The 16,414-nt window shown below is 43.3% G+C and overlaps 1 protein-coding gene across 1 annotated transcript in view; it reads right to left on the bottom strand.

The window, feature by feature from the left end:
• Positions 1-16,414, bottom strand: part of LOC139155785 (dystrophin-like) — a 180,065-nt gene that overhangs the window by 81,066 nt on the left and 82,585 nt on the right. Inside the window, exon 5 of the mRNA XM_070731059.1 lies at positions 12,100-12,258. Within this exon, the coding sequence (XP_070587160.1) occupies positions 12,100-12,258 (159 nt within the window). The remainder of the gene's footprint in view (positions 1-12,099; positions 12,259-16,414) is intronic.

Raw genomic sequence — 16,414 nt, 5'->3', positions numbered from 1 at the left:
AGACATCTCAAATTTCCTGCGCTATAGCGCACAACTCACTTTAGAGGAAACACTGGTTGGAACTACAGCACATTCTTTGTGCAGAGTCATAGATCCACTGTACAAGGTGAAGCTAGCATTCCTTTCCCCTGATTGGTACATGTGATGCACTTGTGGGGATGGGAATGAACTTCAACCTAAAAATAAATCACGGAAGTGAAATTCAGTGCTGACATTATCACAGCAGAATCCAGACATGGCTCTGATAATAAATGGAACTTTCTGTGTTTACACAGCAGTGGAATTGAATTTATTTTTTCAGATGCTAGCTGGTTCACTGACATTACCCTTTAGAACTTCCTTCCAGGAGATTTTTTTCTGAGCTTGTTGAAGTCTGCTTTTCTGAAGTCTGGGACTATAGTGGTGTTGGGTTCAGCAATTTGTGATTGTATTATATTGAATTTGAGGATGGCGTGATCAGTCTCACCCAATGTCCCTTCTACTTTGATTCCCTCTATCATTTCTTCCCTGTTTGTTAGTATTAGGTCTAGTATTGCAGTCCCTCTAGTTCCTGTTTCCACTTTTTGGGCTAGAAAGTTATCTGCAAGACTGGTGAGAAATCTACTAGACTTTCTGCTTGGTGCTGAGTTGGTTTACCAGTTGATGTCGGAGTAGTTAAAGTCCCCCATTATTGTTGTGTTGTGCTTATTGCATATTTCTGCCATTTGGCTTGTAAAGAGGTTGTCCATTGTATCAGTTTGGTTTGGTGGCCTGTAGTATACTCCTATTGTTGTGCTGCACTTTTGTGTTAACCCATATGCTTTCTAGGGGGTTATCTTCTATGGTTGGATATAGTTCATTGACAGTAAAGTGGTCTTTTATGTATAGTGCAACCCTACCACCTTTCTTGTTTGACCTGTTTTTCTTGAAGACTGGTGAACCCTATTATTTTTGGGATCTTGCTGGAGAGTTCTTTCTAATCGTTTAATCTTGTTTAAAATACTATTATATTCCTCTTTCTCCCCTTTATTTCTCTTTGCTGTGTAAGATACTGTTAACTCTCTGATGAATGCCTTAAATGTATCCCACAAACCTTCTGTCATTGTTGGTTGTTTTTTATTTTCACTTATTTATCTATTTATTTTCACTTGGATCGTATGTTGGGATGGCGCCAACAAAGGCTGCCTCGGTGAAATGCTCTCATTTTCTACTATTCTCTGCGATTCTCAACGGATTTCCTACTCAAGAGACCATTTACTAAGAATTAAGGAACATTTCATTAAGGAGCAGCTATCTGCAACTTCACCCCCACCTGTCTTTACAAACACGGAGGAGATTTTAGCACAGGATGAAGTCATTTCCCAGCAATAATGGATCACCAAAAACAAGCGCAGATGGCAGAGACAAAGAGGTAAAAGGGCAGGAATTTTAAATAGACTAAGGACAAGGGAATTAAAAAAACCCCGCTCCCTTCCATCTTTCTTACCAATTTACGTTCACTTGCCAACAAGATGGATGAAATACTGCTTTTAAATACAGTGATACCTCGTCTTACGAACCCCTCTTCATATGAACTTTTCGTGAAATGAACCCAGTGTTTAAGATTTTTTTGCCTCTTCTTCCAAACTATTTTCACTTTACGAACCCGAGCCACCGCCGCTGGGATGTCCCGAAGCGCTGGGATTTCCCTGGGAATCCCCGCCTCCAAACTTCCGTTGCCAGCCCCGTTCTTGCACTGCTGAGATTCCCTTCATTTTTGCCAGCGCTGCTTTGAATCCCAGCGACAAACTCCCCCCTTCCAAATTGCATGGGGAAAATGAGCAGAGGGAGGTGGACAAAAACAGGAGGCAAAACTCATGGAGCTCAAGAGAGGAGAAAGGTGTGGGGGAGATGAGCAGAGGGGGGGGGGACAAAAACGGGAGGGAAAGATTCATGGAGCTCAAAAGAGGAGAAAGTTGTGGGGGAGATGAGCAGAGTGGGCTGGACAAAAATGGGAGGGAAAAACTCATGGAGCTCAAGAGAGGAGAAAGTTGTGGGGGAGATGAGCAGAGGGGGGGACAAAAATGGGAGGCAAAACTCATGGAGCTCAAGAGAGGAGAAAGGTGTGGGGGAGATGAGCAGAGGGGGGGACAAAAACGGGAGGGAAAGATTCATGGAGCTCAAGAGAGGAGAAAGTTGTGGGGGAGATGAGCAGAGTGGGATGGACAAAAACAGGAGGGAAAGTCTCATGGAACTCAAGAGAGGAGAAAGGTGTGGGGGAGATGTGCAGAGGGGGGGACAAAAATGGGAGGGAAAGACTCACGGAGCTCAAGAGAGGAGAAAGGTGTGGGAGAGATGAGCGGGGGGACAAAAACGGGAGGCAAAGACACATGGAGCTCAAGAGAGGAGAAAGGTTTTGGGGAGATGAGCAGAGTGGGGGGGACAAAAACGGGAGGCAAAGACACATGGAGCTCAAAAGTGGCTTTTTTCACAGTTACATCATGCCAAAGAGGAAGCCTACAGAAAAGGTGACAGAATACTGTACAATCAGACCAGAAATATTTTAACAAGGGAGATCAGAGAAGCAAAAAGGAACTACTATGAAAAACTAAAGAATCAATTCTCAACAAATGAACCAGCAAACATGTGAAAAACTCTCAAAAACATCACCGGTTACAGCAAACCACCTTCCCAAGCTGAAGGAGATCAGCAATTGGCAGATGACCTGAATGTGTTGTACTGCAGGTTTGAAAAGAAACCACAACCACTTATCTGTATGACATCCATCCCAGACACACCAACAACAGCCAAATCTTCTACAACTGAACCCATCCCGTTGGGTTTACAACACCTAATGATCACAATAAAGGAAGTGAAAGATCTATTTCACAGACAGAAGCCTGGAAAAGCACCAGGCCCATACAAGATAACTCCTGCTTGCTTAAAAGTCTGTGCTGACCAATTGGCCCCCATCTTCACCCAAATCTTCAACAAATCACTAAAGTTGTGCTATGTTTCTTCCTGCTTCAAATGCTCTACTATCATCCCAGTTGCTCTAACATCTGTAGTTATGAAAACCTTTGAAAGGCTAGTGATGTTCCACTTGAAAACTATCACGATTTTTTTTTGTATCAGTTAGACTTCTATGACTAGCGGAGCAATGGTAGCTCCTTTAAATGTTAAATGTTGTCTATCTTGTCTGTTTAAAGAAAAACAATAAAATATTTTTTTTTAAAAAACCATCACGGATCCACTGTTAGACCCTCTGTAATTTGCATACCGAGCAAATAGATTGACAGATGATGCTGTTAATATGGCTCTACACAACATCCTTCGACATCTTGAATCCCCAATGACCTATGCTAGGGCCCTCTTTGTAGACTTCAGTTCAGCATTCAATATCATCATACAGGACATTCTCTTAACCAAACTAAATCAGCTAGCAGTACCTGAACACACTTGTAAGTGGATCACAAGCTTTCTAACAGACAGGAAGCAGCAGATGAAGCTAGGAAAAATCACATCAGATACATGTACAATTAGCACAGGTGCCCCCCAAGGCTGTGTACTCTCACCACTTCTCTGACTGCATCTCAAATGATCCATCTTTTAAACTACTGAGGTTTACAAACGATACAACAGTGATCGGACTCATTCGAGACAATTATGAATCTGCATACAGACAGGAGGTTGAACAACTATTCTTGTGATGTGACCAGAACAATCTAGAACTGGACACACTGAAAACTGTAGAAATGATGGTAGACTTTAGGAGAAACCCTTCCACCCCTCACAATACTAGACAACACAGTATCAACAGTAGAGACCTTCAAATTTCTAGGTTCTATCATATCTCAAGACCTAAAATGATCACCTAACATCAAAAACATAATCAAAAAAGCACAACAAAGAATGTTCTTTCTGCGCCAGCTCAGGAAGCTCAAACTGCCCAAGGAGCTGCTGATACAGTTCTACAGAAGAATCATTGAGTCTGTCATCCGCACCTCTATAACTGTCTGGTTTGGTGCTGCAACCCAACAGGAGCGACACAGACTTCAGAGGATAATCAGAACTACAGAAAAAACAATTGCTGCCAACCTGCCTTCCATTGAGGACCAATATACTGCACGAGTCAAAAAGAGGGTGGGCAAAATATTTACTGACCCCTCGCATCCTGGACACAAACTGTTTCAACTCCTACCCTCAAAACATTGCTACAGAGCATTGCACACCAAGACAACTAGACAAAAGAACAGTTTTTTCCCAAATGCCATCACTCCACTAAACAAATAATTCCCTCAACACTGTCAGACTTTTTACTAAATCTGCACTTCTATTTCTACTAGTTTTTCTCATCATTCCTATCATCCTTTTCCTCCCACTTAGGACTGTATGACTGTAACTTCCTGCTTGTATCCTAAGATTTTTATTAATTTGATTGTTTCTTCATTGCTTATTTGACCCCTATGACAATCATTAAGTGTTGTACCACATGATTCTTGACAAATGTACCTTTTTCTTTTATGTACTCTGAGAGCCTATGCACCAAGGCAAATTCCTTGTGTGTCCAATCACACTTGGCCAATAAAATTCTATTATATTCTATTTTTAGAAATAATTCGGTTTCTTTGATAATCATATTAATATAGTTTTCATCTTGAAATAACTTTGTATTAAAAGTCCACCTCCTAAATTATTTCCTTTCTCCCTGCCATATTATCATGAGTGGATTATGGTCTGCCCACGTATTTTGGTTCTATTTTGACTGATTTAATTTTTTAATGCATTTCTTTATTTATCCAGACCATATCTATTCTTGAGAATGAGTTATGGAGTGAAATGTAAATTGTTTTTGTTTGGGATATTGTAATCTCCAGATATCTGTTAAATCTAGTCCCTCTACCATGTTATTCAATATATCTAGTAGAGTTGGTTGTTTTAGTTTGCTTTTCCACCCTCCCTATAATCTATTTTTGGGTCTATTATTCCATTGTAATCTCCAATTATACAAATATTTTTTCAGTTTATGAGAAGTAAAGTTTCCTGCATTTTTTTTAATAAAATTGCTTTTGTTTTTAGTTTGGAGCATAGATGTTCACTAGTGTTATTTTCTCCCCAGTGATTTCTACTTCAATTATTATATATCTATCTTTAGGATCTATACAGATTTCTTTCAGTTTTACTTCCTTCTTGGCATAGGTGGCCACCCCGCTTTTCTTTCTTTCATTTAATGCCACATATAATATAATTTCCACCTAATGTTTTTCCCTTTCTTTGTCTCTATTTGCTCGCCGCCGCTGCTCTTTGTGATCTGGTTTTGTTTCCTTCTTCTTTTTCCTTGTCTCTGTCTTCTGTGCCTTTTTTGTCTTCTTTCTTCTCTTTATTTGCCCTTTCTGGTACTAGTTCTTTTTCTTTACTAGATTCAAATCTTTTCCCGCTTTCGAGTTCTACCTCTAGACCCACCAACTTACTCATAAATTTCACTCTTCTTCCCTCCAGGTTTATCACCATTCCATCCAGTACGATCCATCTAGATGTAATATCCTTTTTATTTAGCACTGAAGCTACAGATCTATACTCTCTCCTCAGTTATGGGACCCTTCTTGGAATTTGTTTTTAAATATTCAACTTTCTGCCTTTGTACGTTAACTTGCCATCTCTGGAGGGGGGGAGTAGTGGCTATTATAGCCAGGGAGAACCTTTGCCTACGTAGACTCGTTCCTCCAGAGATTGTGGGCTGTGAGTCCCTCTTGGTGAAGTTGGACTTAGAGGTTCAGGTGTGCTTGTTTCTTACGTACCTGCCTCCCGGCTGTGTGTCAAAAGCCCTGCCTGCCCTGCTCGAAGAGGTAGCCGGGTTGGCGGTGGGGTTCCCCCAGAATTATTGTCTTGGGGGACTTTAACCTGCCATCACTCGGCGAAACCTCTGGACTGGCACAGGAATTCATGGCCACCATGACAGCCATGGACCTGACTCAAGTAATACATACCCGACGTGGTATTCCTCTCTGAGCAATTGAGTAATGGTCTGAGACTAAGGGGCTTAGAAGCATTGCCTTTGTCATGGTCAGACCATTTTCTACTACGGCTTGACTTCCTGGCTTCAATGCTTCCCCGCAGGGAGGCGGAACTGATTAAGTTGTTCCACCCCAGATGCCTGATGGACCCAGAGGGCTTTCAGAAGGCGCTTGGGGGTATTCCAGATGCACTCATCCACAGTTCAGTGGAGTCTTTTGCTGAGGCCTGGGACAAGGCTGCAGTGGAGGCTCTTGACCCGATTGCGCCGTTGCGACATCTCCGCGGTACTAGACCCAGTAGAGCTCCTTGATTCAACGAGGAGCTACGGGAGTTAAAACGCCAGAAGAGACATCTAGAGAAGCGATGGAGGAAGAGTAAGTCCGAATCCGATCGAACACTTATAAGAGCTTTTATTAAGAATTACAAAGTGGCGCTCAAGGCAGCACGATGTGCGTATCATGCTGCCTTGATTGCATCAGTGGAATCCTGCCTGGCCACTCTGTTTAGGGTGACCCACTATCTTCTTAACCAGGCGGGAGTTGGGGAGCCCTTACAGAGTAGTACCAAGGATTTTAACACGTTTTTCGCTGATAAAATCGCTCGGATCAGGGCGGACTTCGACTCCAATTGGATAACAGTCAGTCGAGATGACTGGAGCCCGTACTTGTCCACCTGTGTGGGAAGAGTTTGATCTGGTGACATCTGATGAAGTGGACAAGGCCATTGGAGCTGTGAGTTCCGCCACCTGCTTACAGGATCTGTGTCCCTCCTGGCTGGTCTCTGCCAGTAGGGAGGTGACACGGAGCTGGGTCCAGGAGATTGTCAATGCTTTTTGGGGAGGGGGTCCTTTCCGGATCCCTACAAAGAGGCACTTAGGTGCCTCCTCCTCAAATAGCCTTCTCTGGACCCACCCATTCTTAACAACTATCGGCCAGGCTCCAACCTTCCCTTTATGGGGAAGGTTGTTAAGAAGGTGGTGGTGCTCCAACTCCAATGGTCTTGGAAAAAGTCGATTATCTAGGCCCTCAACAGTCAGGATTCAGGCCCGGCTACAGCACGGAAACTGCTTTGGTCGTGTTGATGGATGATCTCTGGCGGGCCCGGGACAGGGGTTTATCCTCTGTCCTGGTGCTTCTTGACCTCTCAGCGGCTTTTGATACCATCGACCATGGTATCCCTCTGCGCTGGCTGGAGGGGTTGGGAGTGGAAGGCACTGTTCTTCAGTGGTTCTCCTCCTACCTCTCCGGTTGGTCGCAGTCGGTGTTAGTGGGAGGTCAGAGGTCGACCTCAAGGTTACTCCCTTGCGGGGTGCCTCAGGGGTCGGCCCTCTCCCCCCTGCTATTCAATATCTACATGAAACCACTGGGTGAGATCATCCAGAGGCATGGGGTGAGGTATCATCAGTACGCAGATGATACCCAGGTGTACATCTCCACCCCATGTCCAGTCAACGAAGCAGTGGAAGTGATGTGCCGGTGCCTGGAGGCTGTTGGGGTCTGGATGGGTGTCAACTGACTCAAACTCAACCCGGATAAGATGGAGTGGCTGTGGGTTCTGTCTCCCAAGGACAATTCCATCTGTCCACCCATAACCCTGGGGTGGGGAAATTATTGACCCCCTCAGAGAGGGTACTCAACTTGGGCGTCCTCCTCGATCCAAAGCTCACATTAGAGAACCATCTTTCAGCTGTGGCGAGGGTGACGTTTGCCTGGTGCACCAGTTGCGGCCCTATCTGGATTGGGATTCACTGCTCACAGTCACTCATGCCCTCATCACCTCAAGATTCGACTACTGTAATGCTCTCTACATGGGGCTACCTTTGAAAAGTGTTCGGAAACTTCAGATCGTGCAGAATGCAACTGTGAGAGCAATCATGGGCTTCCCAAAGTATGCCCATGTTACACCAACACTCCGCAGTCTGCATTGGTTGCCGATCAATTTCCGGTCACAATTTAGTGTTGGTTATGACTTATAAAGCCCTTCATGGCATTGGACCAGAATATCTCCGGGACCGCCTTCTGTCGCACAAATCCCAGCGACCGATTAGGTCCCACAGAGTTGGCCTTCTCCGGGTCCCATTGACTAAACAATGTCGTTTGGCGGGACCCAGGGGAAGAGCCTTCTCTGTGGCGGCCCCGACCCTCTGGAACCAGCTCCCCTCCTGAGATTAGAACTGTCCCCACCCTCCTTGCCTTTGGTAAACTCCTTAAAACCCACCTCTGCCGTCAGGCATGGGGGAACTGAGATAACTTCCCCAGGCCTATATTGTTTATATATGGTATGTTGTGTGTATGTTTTTTAAATTATGGGTTTTTAGTTTTAATTATTAGATTTGTATTGTATATTGTTTTTCTATTACTGCTGTGAGCCGCCCCGAGTCTACGGAGAGGGGCGGCATACAAATTTAATAAACGATTAATAATAATAATAATAATAATAATAATAATAATAATAATAATGATGTTGTTCCGTCTAAGGTGCACGGCTGCAAAAACAACCCACCGCGCAGCCTTTTCCAAGGCCGCACAACGGAACTGGGTGCTGGAGTTGGGGGCCGGGAGTGACGAAAGTGCGAAGGCCGGCAAACGTTTTTCTTATTTTGAATGTCGCACGTGCAAATGCTCCCCATCACCCTGCCAGCCCGCCGGGGGAGCGGGGAGACCACAACCAAGAGGCTTGGCACCGGCCCATCCATAGTGGGTGGGGGTGGGGTGGCTGTAGCTCCCTTTCTTTCTCCCACCACCTATGCCTACCGCCGGCGGCCATTACCGCGGGTTCCTTGGGTGGGAACTTCCACTTCCCTTTGGGCAGCCCAGCCAGGCAGCCGTAGAAAGTTCAGAGATTATTGGTGCCGCCTGTGCCTACACTCAGAGAGCCAACATGGTTGAGGAGAGCAAGAGGAAAAGGCACGGCGACCACGGTGGCAGCTCCCACATGAGGAACCCGTGGCGATGGCCGCCGGCTTGGCGGGAGGCACTGGTGGTAGACATAGGCGGTGGGAGAAGGAAAGGGAGCTGTGGCCGTCCCTGCCCCCACCCATCACGGATCTGCCAGTGCTCCTCCTTGCCGCCTCAGAGTCCCTCTTTTTTTTTAAAGCCTTAAAGTTTTGGATTTTTTCCCCCTCATCTCACCTTCTTCCTTCAGCAGCGACTGTCCTCCTCCTCTTCTTCCTCCTCCTCCTCCCACCCAAATTCCGAGCTTTTATTTCTTTCATAATGGGATTGCACGCATTATTTGCTTTTACATTGATTCCTATGGGAAAAATTGCTTCTACTTAAGAACGTTTCTACTTAAGAACCTGGTCACGGCACAAATTAAGTTCTTAAGTAAAGGTACCACTTTATATAGATAATTGTTAAGTAGTTCATACATCTGTTAAAGCTATTACAATGTTCTTTCATGGATTTTACCTTATAATATCAACCAAAATAATTTATACAATTTTTATATAGTTCCTAGGATAACCCTCAAAAATCTTCTGTGGTTTTGTAGATCTGTGGTTTCTGTTTTTTTTATATAAGTCCATCCAGGTTTGCTGGTTGTATTAATTAATCAACTTTTATATTAATGCTTGGAATTAATTTAAGCTGCAGATAGGACTCAGTAGACTTCTGTAGTTCTTGTAAGTTTATAGACTTTGCTTTGTTTCTATAGATCTGTCTGTCCCAGGTTGCTAGAACATATTGATCAAAGTCACAGGTCTCTGATCAAATATTCTTAGTTAGTTGATTTATGGTGAATTTATTAGAGTTAATAGAATTTCATTAGGTTTATTGAAAGAGTGAGAAGTTGAGATGAAGCGTCTCACAGTAGTCCTGTTTCTGAACTCTGGGCTCCTTCCGAGAGTTCTGTACTTTTTGCTGTTGAATCTCTCTCTAGTCGCTAGTACAGTGGTACCTCAGTTTTCGAACACTTCTCAGTTCGAACAAATCGGTATTCGACCAGGAAATTCGAGAAACTTTTGCCCTGAAATCTGAACAAACATTTGGAACTCAAACACTCGAGAGAGCTGAAGCCAGAAAGCTACACAGAAAGAGAGAGAGAGCTGGGGACAGGAGTGGGCGAATGAGAGAGCTGAAGCCGGAGGCCGGCAAGCTACAGAGAGATAGAGAGCCGGGGACAGGAATGGGCGAGCGAGTGAGCTAAAGACGGAAGACGGCAAGCTACAGAGAGAGAGAACCGGGGACAGGAGCGGGCAAGCAAGAGAGCTGAAGCCAGAAGCCAGCAAGCTACAGAGAGAGAGAGAGAGAGCCAGGGATAGAAGCAGGCAAGCTAGAGGAGGGGAATTTATCTTAAATTGTTTAGGTTCTTGACCAAATAGGTTCTTGGCCACACTTCCAGAACGAATTGTGGTTGAGAACCAAGGTACCACTGTATGTCATTTTCAGTTTATTTTCTCATCTACCATTCTCTGAATACTGCTGGAAATCAACCAGGCAACAATTTTTTTAGAAAAGGAAATCAGGCTATGTTTTTATACAATTTTGCCTGCGCTCCGCTCGTACCTCACCTTTGATTTCAGATTCTGTCTCCCGTTTGTCTCTCTTGGCTCTGATCTTGTGCTGTCACCAGTATAATCATTCCCCTCAATCCGTCTCTTGGATCCTCAGTGTTTGGTTTAAATTTAAATTTCTCAGCAACCCCCACAAAGTCCACAGACTCAGACAGAGCTGTAAATCCATATCAATTCAGCAATTGTTCCATCCCAGCTCCAAGTCAGCTGCCAAGTTCTCCCTTTTGCTTCTAGATCTCTGTGCTTCTGTTTCTCTGCCAACCCATTCTCTCTGCTCCACTCAGCTCGTTCCACTTTGCAGCTGCCTGTCAAATCTCCAGTGTCAGGTGAAATCAGGCCAAATCGTACCAAATCCAACTTGATCAGACTGGATCAGTTTTTAAGTTGCAAATGACAAGACTATATTAATATGACAAAACAGTTCCAAAGTTTGTAGGGATATATATCAACCCAAATTAGGAGTTAAAATGATTCTTTAAATAGATGTCGATCTCAGCAAGAAACAGTCCTCTTCTCATCCTCGCTATCATTGCCTTAGTTATTCGTGAGTTCTTTTCTCCTTGATCCCCTTCTTATTTGAAGTATATGATTGTTGTTATAAAAGTCTGTCCACATTGTGTAGTGTAAACTTACTATTATTGGGGATGATCTGTTCGTATCACTTGCTTCCTTCTTGTGTGGCTTCAGGCCCACCATACTGAAATCAGCAGAAATGGGCACTTTTGCTCCCTGATAGGGAGGGTTCCCTTTGCACCAGCTGGTGAATGCCTCCTACCCAGTGTTCCCTCTAATTTTTTTTTTGGGGGGGGGGACGGAAAAGCAGTGTCTGAGCAGCAGTCCCTTTGGGACTGGGCGGCACAGAAATAATAAATAAATAAATAAATAAATAAACAAACAAACAAAAAACGCACCCTGTTTTGCTTCAGAGAATTTCAAAATAAAATACTGTACTGTGTGTCTATAACAGTGAGCTCATAATAGGGCAATTCTATCAATATCAAAATGCCACTTAAATAGTTGAGCTAGTTTCAAACTAGATTTTGATTTTATTTCTCTCTTCCTTACTCCCATTCTTTTTCTTTCTCTTTTCCTTCCTCTCTTTTTTCTATCTGTTTCTCTCTCTTCCTCTCTTCCTCTCTCTCTCCTTCCCTCTCACTCTTTCCCTCTCGGCTTCTGGGCAGGTTTGGAAAACTCTGAGTTGATGATGATTTTTAAGTGAGCGATTGCTCACTGCTCAGCTTAGAGGGAACTATGCTCCTACCAACTGATGCCTGGTTAATTCCTCTTCATCCACACCATCTTCCAAACAATCTATGTCTCAAAAGATCTCTAGGATCAAAAGAAAAAGCAGACTCCAGAGGAAGAGATCTCCTCCTTACAGCTGCTACATCCCATGTCGTCACCGGAAGTCAAGATTTCAAATTTTATATTTTGGGGAAAGAATAATGGAATTACATCATCTGGGCATTTAACATGACAAATTAAATTCATAAGTAGAAAAGAAACATCTGGTAAATTACATATAAGCTAACTTCTTTTCTAGCTGTTTTGCTTTCTGCTTTAAAAATTATTTAATATGTCAATGCATGGAAGTGATATTGTAGTAAGCTTACCTATTTTCTTCCTCCAAATCTGCAAGTATTCTCTCCAGCTCACTTCTTTCTTCACTTTCTAAAGAAATTAAAATCTGAGCAGGACTTCGAGGTTGACTGAGTGGTGATTCCTGGTTCAAACTTTGGCAGTAGTGCTGGATTAGCAAATGTTCATCATCTCTTTAAGGAAAAAAGAAAGAAAAGAAGATAAAATATAAATGCATTTATATATTTTTTCTTCTTTTTCCTTCCTTCTCTTTCTTCTCTTTTCTTTTAGTTTCTTTTTGCTTTAAGTCCATATTGTTTTATTCTGTTAAAATTATTTAATTAATTAATTAAATTTAATTTAAAAAATTAGAATGAGGCAAAAGTATAAAATACATACATACAGACAAAACAACACATACACCCACACATGGTGTATGTGTGCACGCACAGGTATATCCTGGTGGCTCATAGAAACACAAGGTTTTAAGATAAATGGGCTTATTTTTTGATACCATATCTAAAGAAAAAGACAGGTAAAGAATTATGAATAAGTTGGATTCAATAGCAAAAAGATATTTGTATGCCGGCCCGAGTCTCCGGAGGGGGGGGGGCATACAAATCTAAATAATAATAATAATAATAATAATAATAATAATAATAATAATAATTGCACAGGAAATTGTGTAAGCTAAACTGAGCTCTCAGAAATAGTCTTCTTTGCTAAAGCTCAAGATTGCTAACTCCAGCAATAAATTAATGTCACGCTAGCTTGTTTTCTATGGAAGGATGTAGCCACTGAATATGCAGCCATCACCTTCACCCCCACCCCACCCCCAGCCCCTCTCTCATGTTATAACAATTCCCAATGTTCCCTATCAGAGAACTCAGTCAACAAAAATTTGGAAATTGTGATAGCATGAGGACCTTGCTTAATGATCTGCATGGTACTTGTTTAACAATGGCAATCAGATCTGCTGGAAGAGCTGTTGCTAAACTGCATCTAGTATTGTACTTCATGACACATTGCTTGTCTTTCTCTTTATAGAAATAAATACATAAGTAAACAAACAAAAAAATAAACTAGACTATTCCACCATTAAAGTTAAATGATAAAAGTCATGAATTAATGTTCAGCTAAAGACTACTTAACCTTAAGTTAAACTTTCTCTCCTTATATCGTGCAACTTTTAAAAATAGATATTTAACCAACAATGCTTTCCACAAATTAATTCATTTTAATGAAATGAAAATTAAAACAGATTCAAAAATGAAATCCTTCAAGAAATTTTTCACTTTGTAGAAGAACTTAGTGTGATCATAAACACTAAATTCCTGATCCTTTGTTAAAAAAAATTGGAAGCAATAGAGTTCAGCAAAAAAACTTATTTATGTACCGTATATACTCGAGCATAAGCTGAGATTTTCAGCACAAAAAAATGTGCTGAAAAATCCAACCTCGACTTAAACTCGAGTCACTGACCTTCACTGACCTGAAAACTCCCGTGCAGCATTTTCCAAAGCTGCACAGTTCGGATGTGAATGGCAGGGAGGAAGGAAACCTCATGGTTCTGGCAACACGAGGTTTTTTTCTTTCCACAGCTGCTTCTGCTCTTGCTACAGTCCAGACGGCAACACCCGTCAGCTGCCTGATTGGCAGCAGGCTAAACCAATCACAATTCCTCCTCTACACAGAAAGGAGCCACTGAGAGAGCTGTCTGATTGGCAGCAGGCTGAACCAATCACAGCTCCTCCTCTACAGGAAGCACTGGGGGAAGGGGCGGGAGGGTTGAAGAGACTTTCAGAAGAGGAAACCATGGTTTTCTCTTCTGATCAAGCTCACCGTTCCCCGTAAGCTGCGCCCATGAGCAGGCGCGCACCCCCAAATACCCCCGCGCGCGCCCTTTTCCATGGGTGCGCGCTCCCCATCCCCCTGCCAGCCCGTGGGGGGGTGGGGGCGGGGAGGTGCGGCAATAGGAGGAAAGAGAGCCACGGCCGCCCCTGCCTCCCCACGGTGTCTCCGGCCAAATGCGCGCCTGGTTTCTCCGCCCTGCCCCTTGCCCGCCCGATCCACCCCCTCTCCTCCTCCTCCACCTCCTGCCTTGGGGCGCGATCCACCCCCTCTCCTCCTCCGCCACCTCCTGTCTTGGGGCGGGATCTGCCCCCTCTCCTCCACCACCGCCTTCTGCCTTGGGGCGCGATCCGCCCCCTCTCCTCCGCCGCCTCCTGCCTTGGGGCGAGCAATCCGGGAGTCCGGGACTGTGTGGCTTTGCACCATGAAGAGAAAACGACCGACTTTTCCCTGCTGCCGGAGCCATTTTCTCTTCATGGCGCAAAGCAACACAGTCCCGGACTCCCGGATCGCTCGCTGCTCCGGTCAGCAAAGCCATCTGCCCAGGAAAGCGCCACGCATTGAAAAAGCGATCCGGGAGTCCAGGACTGTGTGGCTTTGCGCCATTAAGAGAAAACAGCTTCGGCAGCAGGGAAAAGTCAGCCGGGCTAACGGGAGGCGGCGTGGGGCCGGGCGCTGGGGACGCCTGGGAGGGCGAGGGGGTTGATGGCTGCTGCCTCTTAGCTGCAGAGCCGGCGGGCGGAGGCGAAGACAATGGCGCCTTCCACTCTCTCTCCGGCTCTCTCTCTCTCTTTCTCTCTGTTGCTGGCGTGGTGAACAAGAGAAAGAGAGAGAAAAAGGAGGGGAGAGAGAATGAGAGAGAAAGAAAGCAAGAGAGAAAGAGAGGGAAAGAAAGCAAGAGAGAGAGAAATAGAGGGGGGAAGGAGGGAGAGGGAAAGACATAGAGGGAGGGAAGGAGGGAGAGAGAAAGAACAAAAAAGAGAGGAAGGAAGGAAGAGAAAAAGGAAGAGGGATGGAGAGAGAGAGAGAAAGAAAGATGAAGGAAAGGAGAGAGAAAGGGGGAGGGAGAGATAGAAAGGAGGGAGAGGGGGGTAGTAGGATAGGGAGAGGGAAAAGGAAGGGCTTGGAGAAAGGCAGGGGGAGAGAAAGATAGAAAGGAAAGAGGGAGGGGAGATAGAAAGAAAAGAGGGAGGGAGGAAAGGGAGGGAGAGATAGAAAGGAAAGAGGGAGGGAGGAAAGAGGGAGGGAGACACAGAAAGGATAGAATTATGGATGCAAGAACTCATTCATGTGTGATAGCGCACGCCCACACTTACTTGCTTACTTTATTTCTTTATTTCTTTCTTTATTTAATTATACTTATATGCTGCCCAGTCCCAAAGGGACTGCCGCTCAGACACTATACTTTTCCGCTCACCCAGAAAAAAAATTAGAGGGAACACTGATCAAGCTAGCAACAATATTTTACAAGTAAATAAAATGTACAAGTAAAATGTAAGTTACCCATTTAAATTTGGTTAATTTCTAGTAATAGAAGAGGTTATTTTATAAGAAAATATTGCTTCAATTGGGGATAACTCTGTGTAATTAAACTTTTTCTTCCAACTATACTTATCATACCTAAGAGGATTGTTAATGCTGACTTGTTTAAAACAAATACAAAGGTTAGGATAATATAAAAGTATGAATTTTGTCATTAATCATTTGTTCTACATAATTAATATGAATAGATTTACTTTTTTTTAGAGTATGGTTTCTCCTTACGCAGGATAAATATAAAGTAGAAGAAAGATTTTACAATTAATGATTGAGTAACCCCCAATTGTTATTTACTGATCTATTGAGATAGTAATGATTTTAACTTATGAAATATGTTTTAAATGGAAAAATCTGAATATTTATCATATGGAAGTTTGATTTAAGCAATTGTTTAGAAATAATATATGAAATCCCAATTATTAAGAAAATTATAATGATATTGTAATGAAGATTAAGATAACAGGTTTGATTACATTCCTAAAGATATTTTAAGAGGTTTTTGGTTATGATAAAAGAAGGAATTAAAAAAAGAGATTTTGGAAGGGGAGGAAGAAAGGTGCAAGAAATAAAAAACATTTTGGAAGGAAAAGTTACATAATAATAATAACAACAGAATTGGAAGGGACCTTGGAGATCTTCTAGTCTAACCCCTTGCCTAGGCAGGAAGCCCTACACTACTTCAGACAAGTGGGTATCCAACATCATCTTTAAAACTTCCAGTGTTGGAGCATTCACAACTTCTAGTGACAAGCTGTTCCACAGATTCATTGTTCTAAATGTCAGAAATTTTCTCCTTAGTTGCTTCTCTCCTTGTTTAGTTTCCACCCATTGCTTCTTGTTCTACCTTCAGCTACTTTGGAGAATAGGTTGACTCTCTCTTCTTTGTGGCAAACCCTGAGATAGTGGAAGAATGCTACCATGTCTCCCCTGGTCCTTTTTTCCATTAAACTAGATATACCC

Source organism: Erythrolamprus reginae, unplaced genomic scaffold (assembly GCF_031021105.1).
Source record: "Erythrolamprus reginae isolate rEryReg1 unplaced genomic scaffold, rEryReg1.hap1 H_58, whole genome shotgun sequence".
NCBI lineage: Eukaryota > Metazoa > Chordata > Lepidosauria > Squamata > Dipsadidae > Erythrolamprus > Erythrolamprus reginae.
This window is presented reverse-complemented; position numbering and strand designations above follow the sequence as displayed.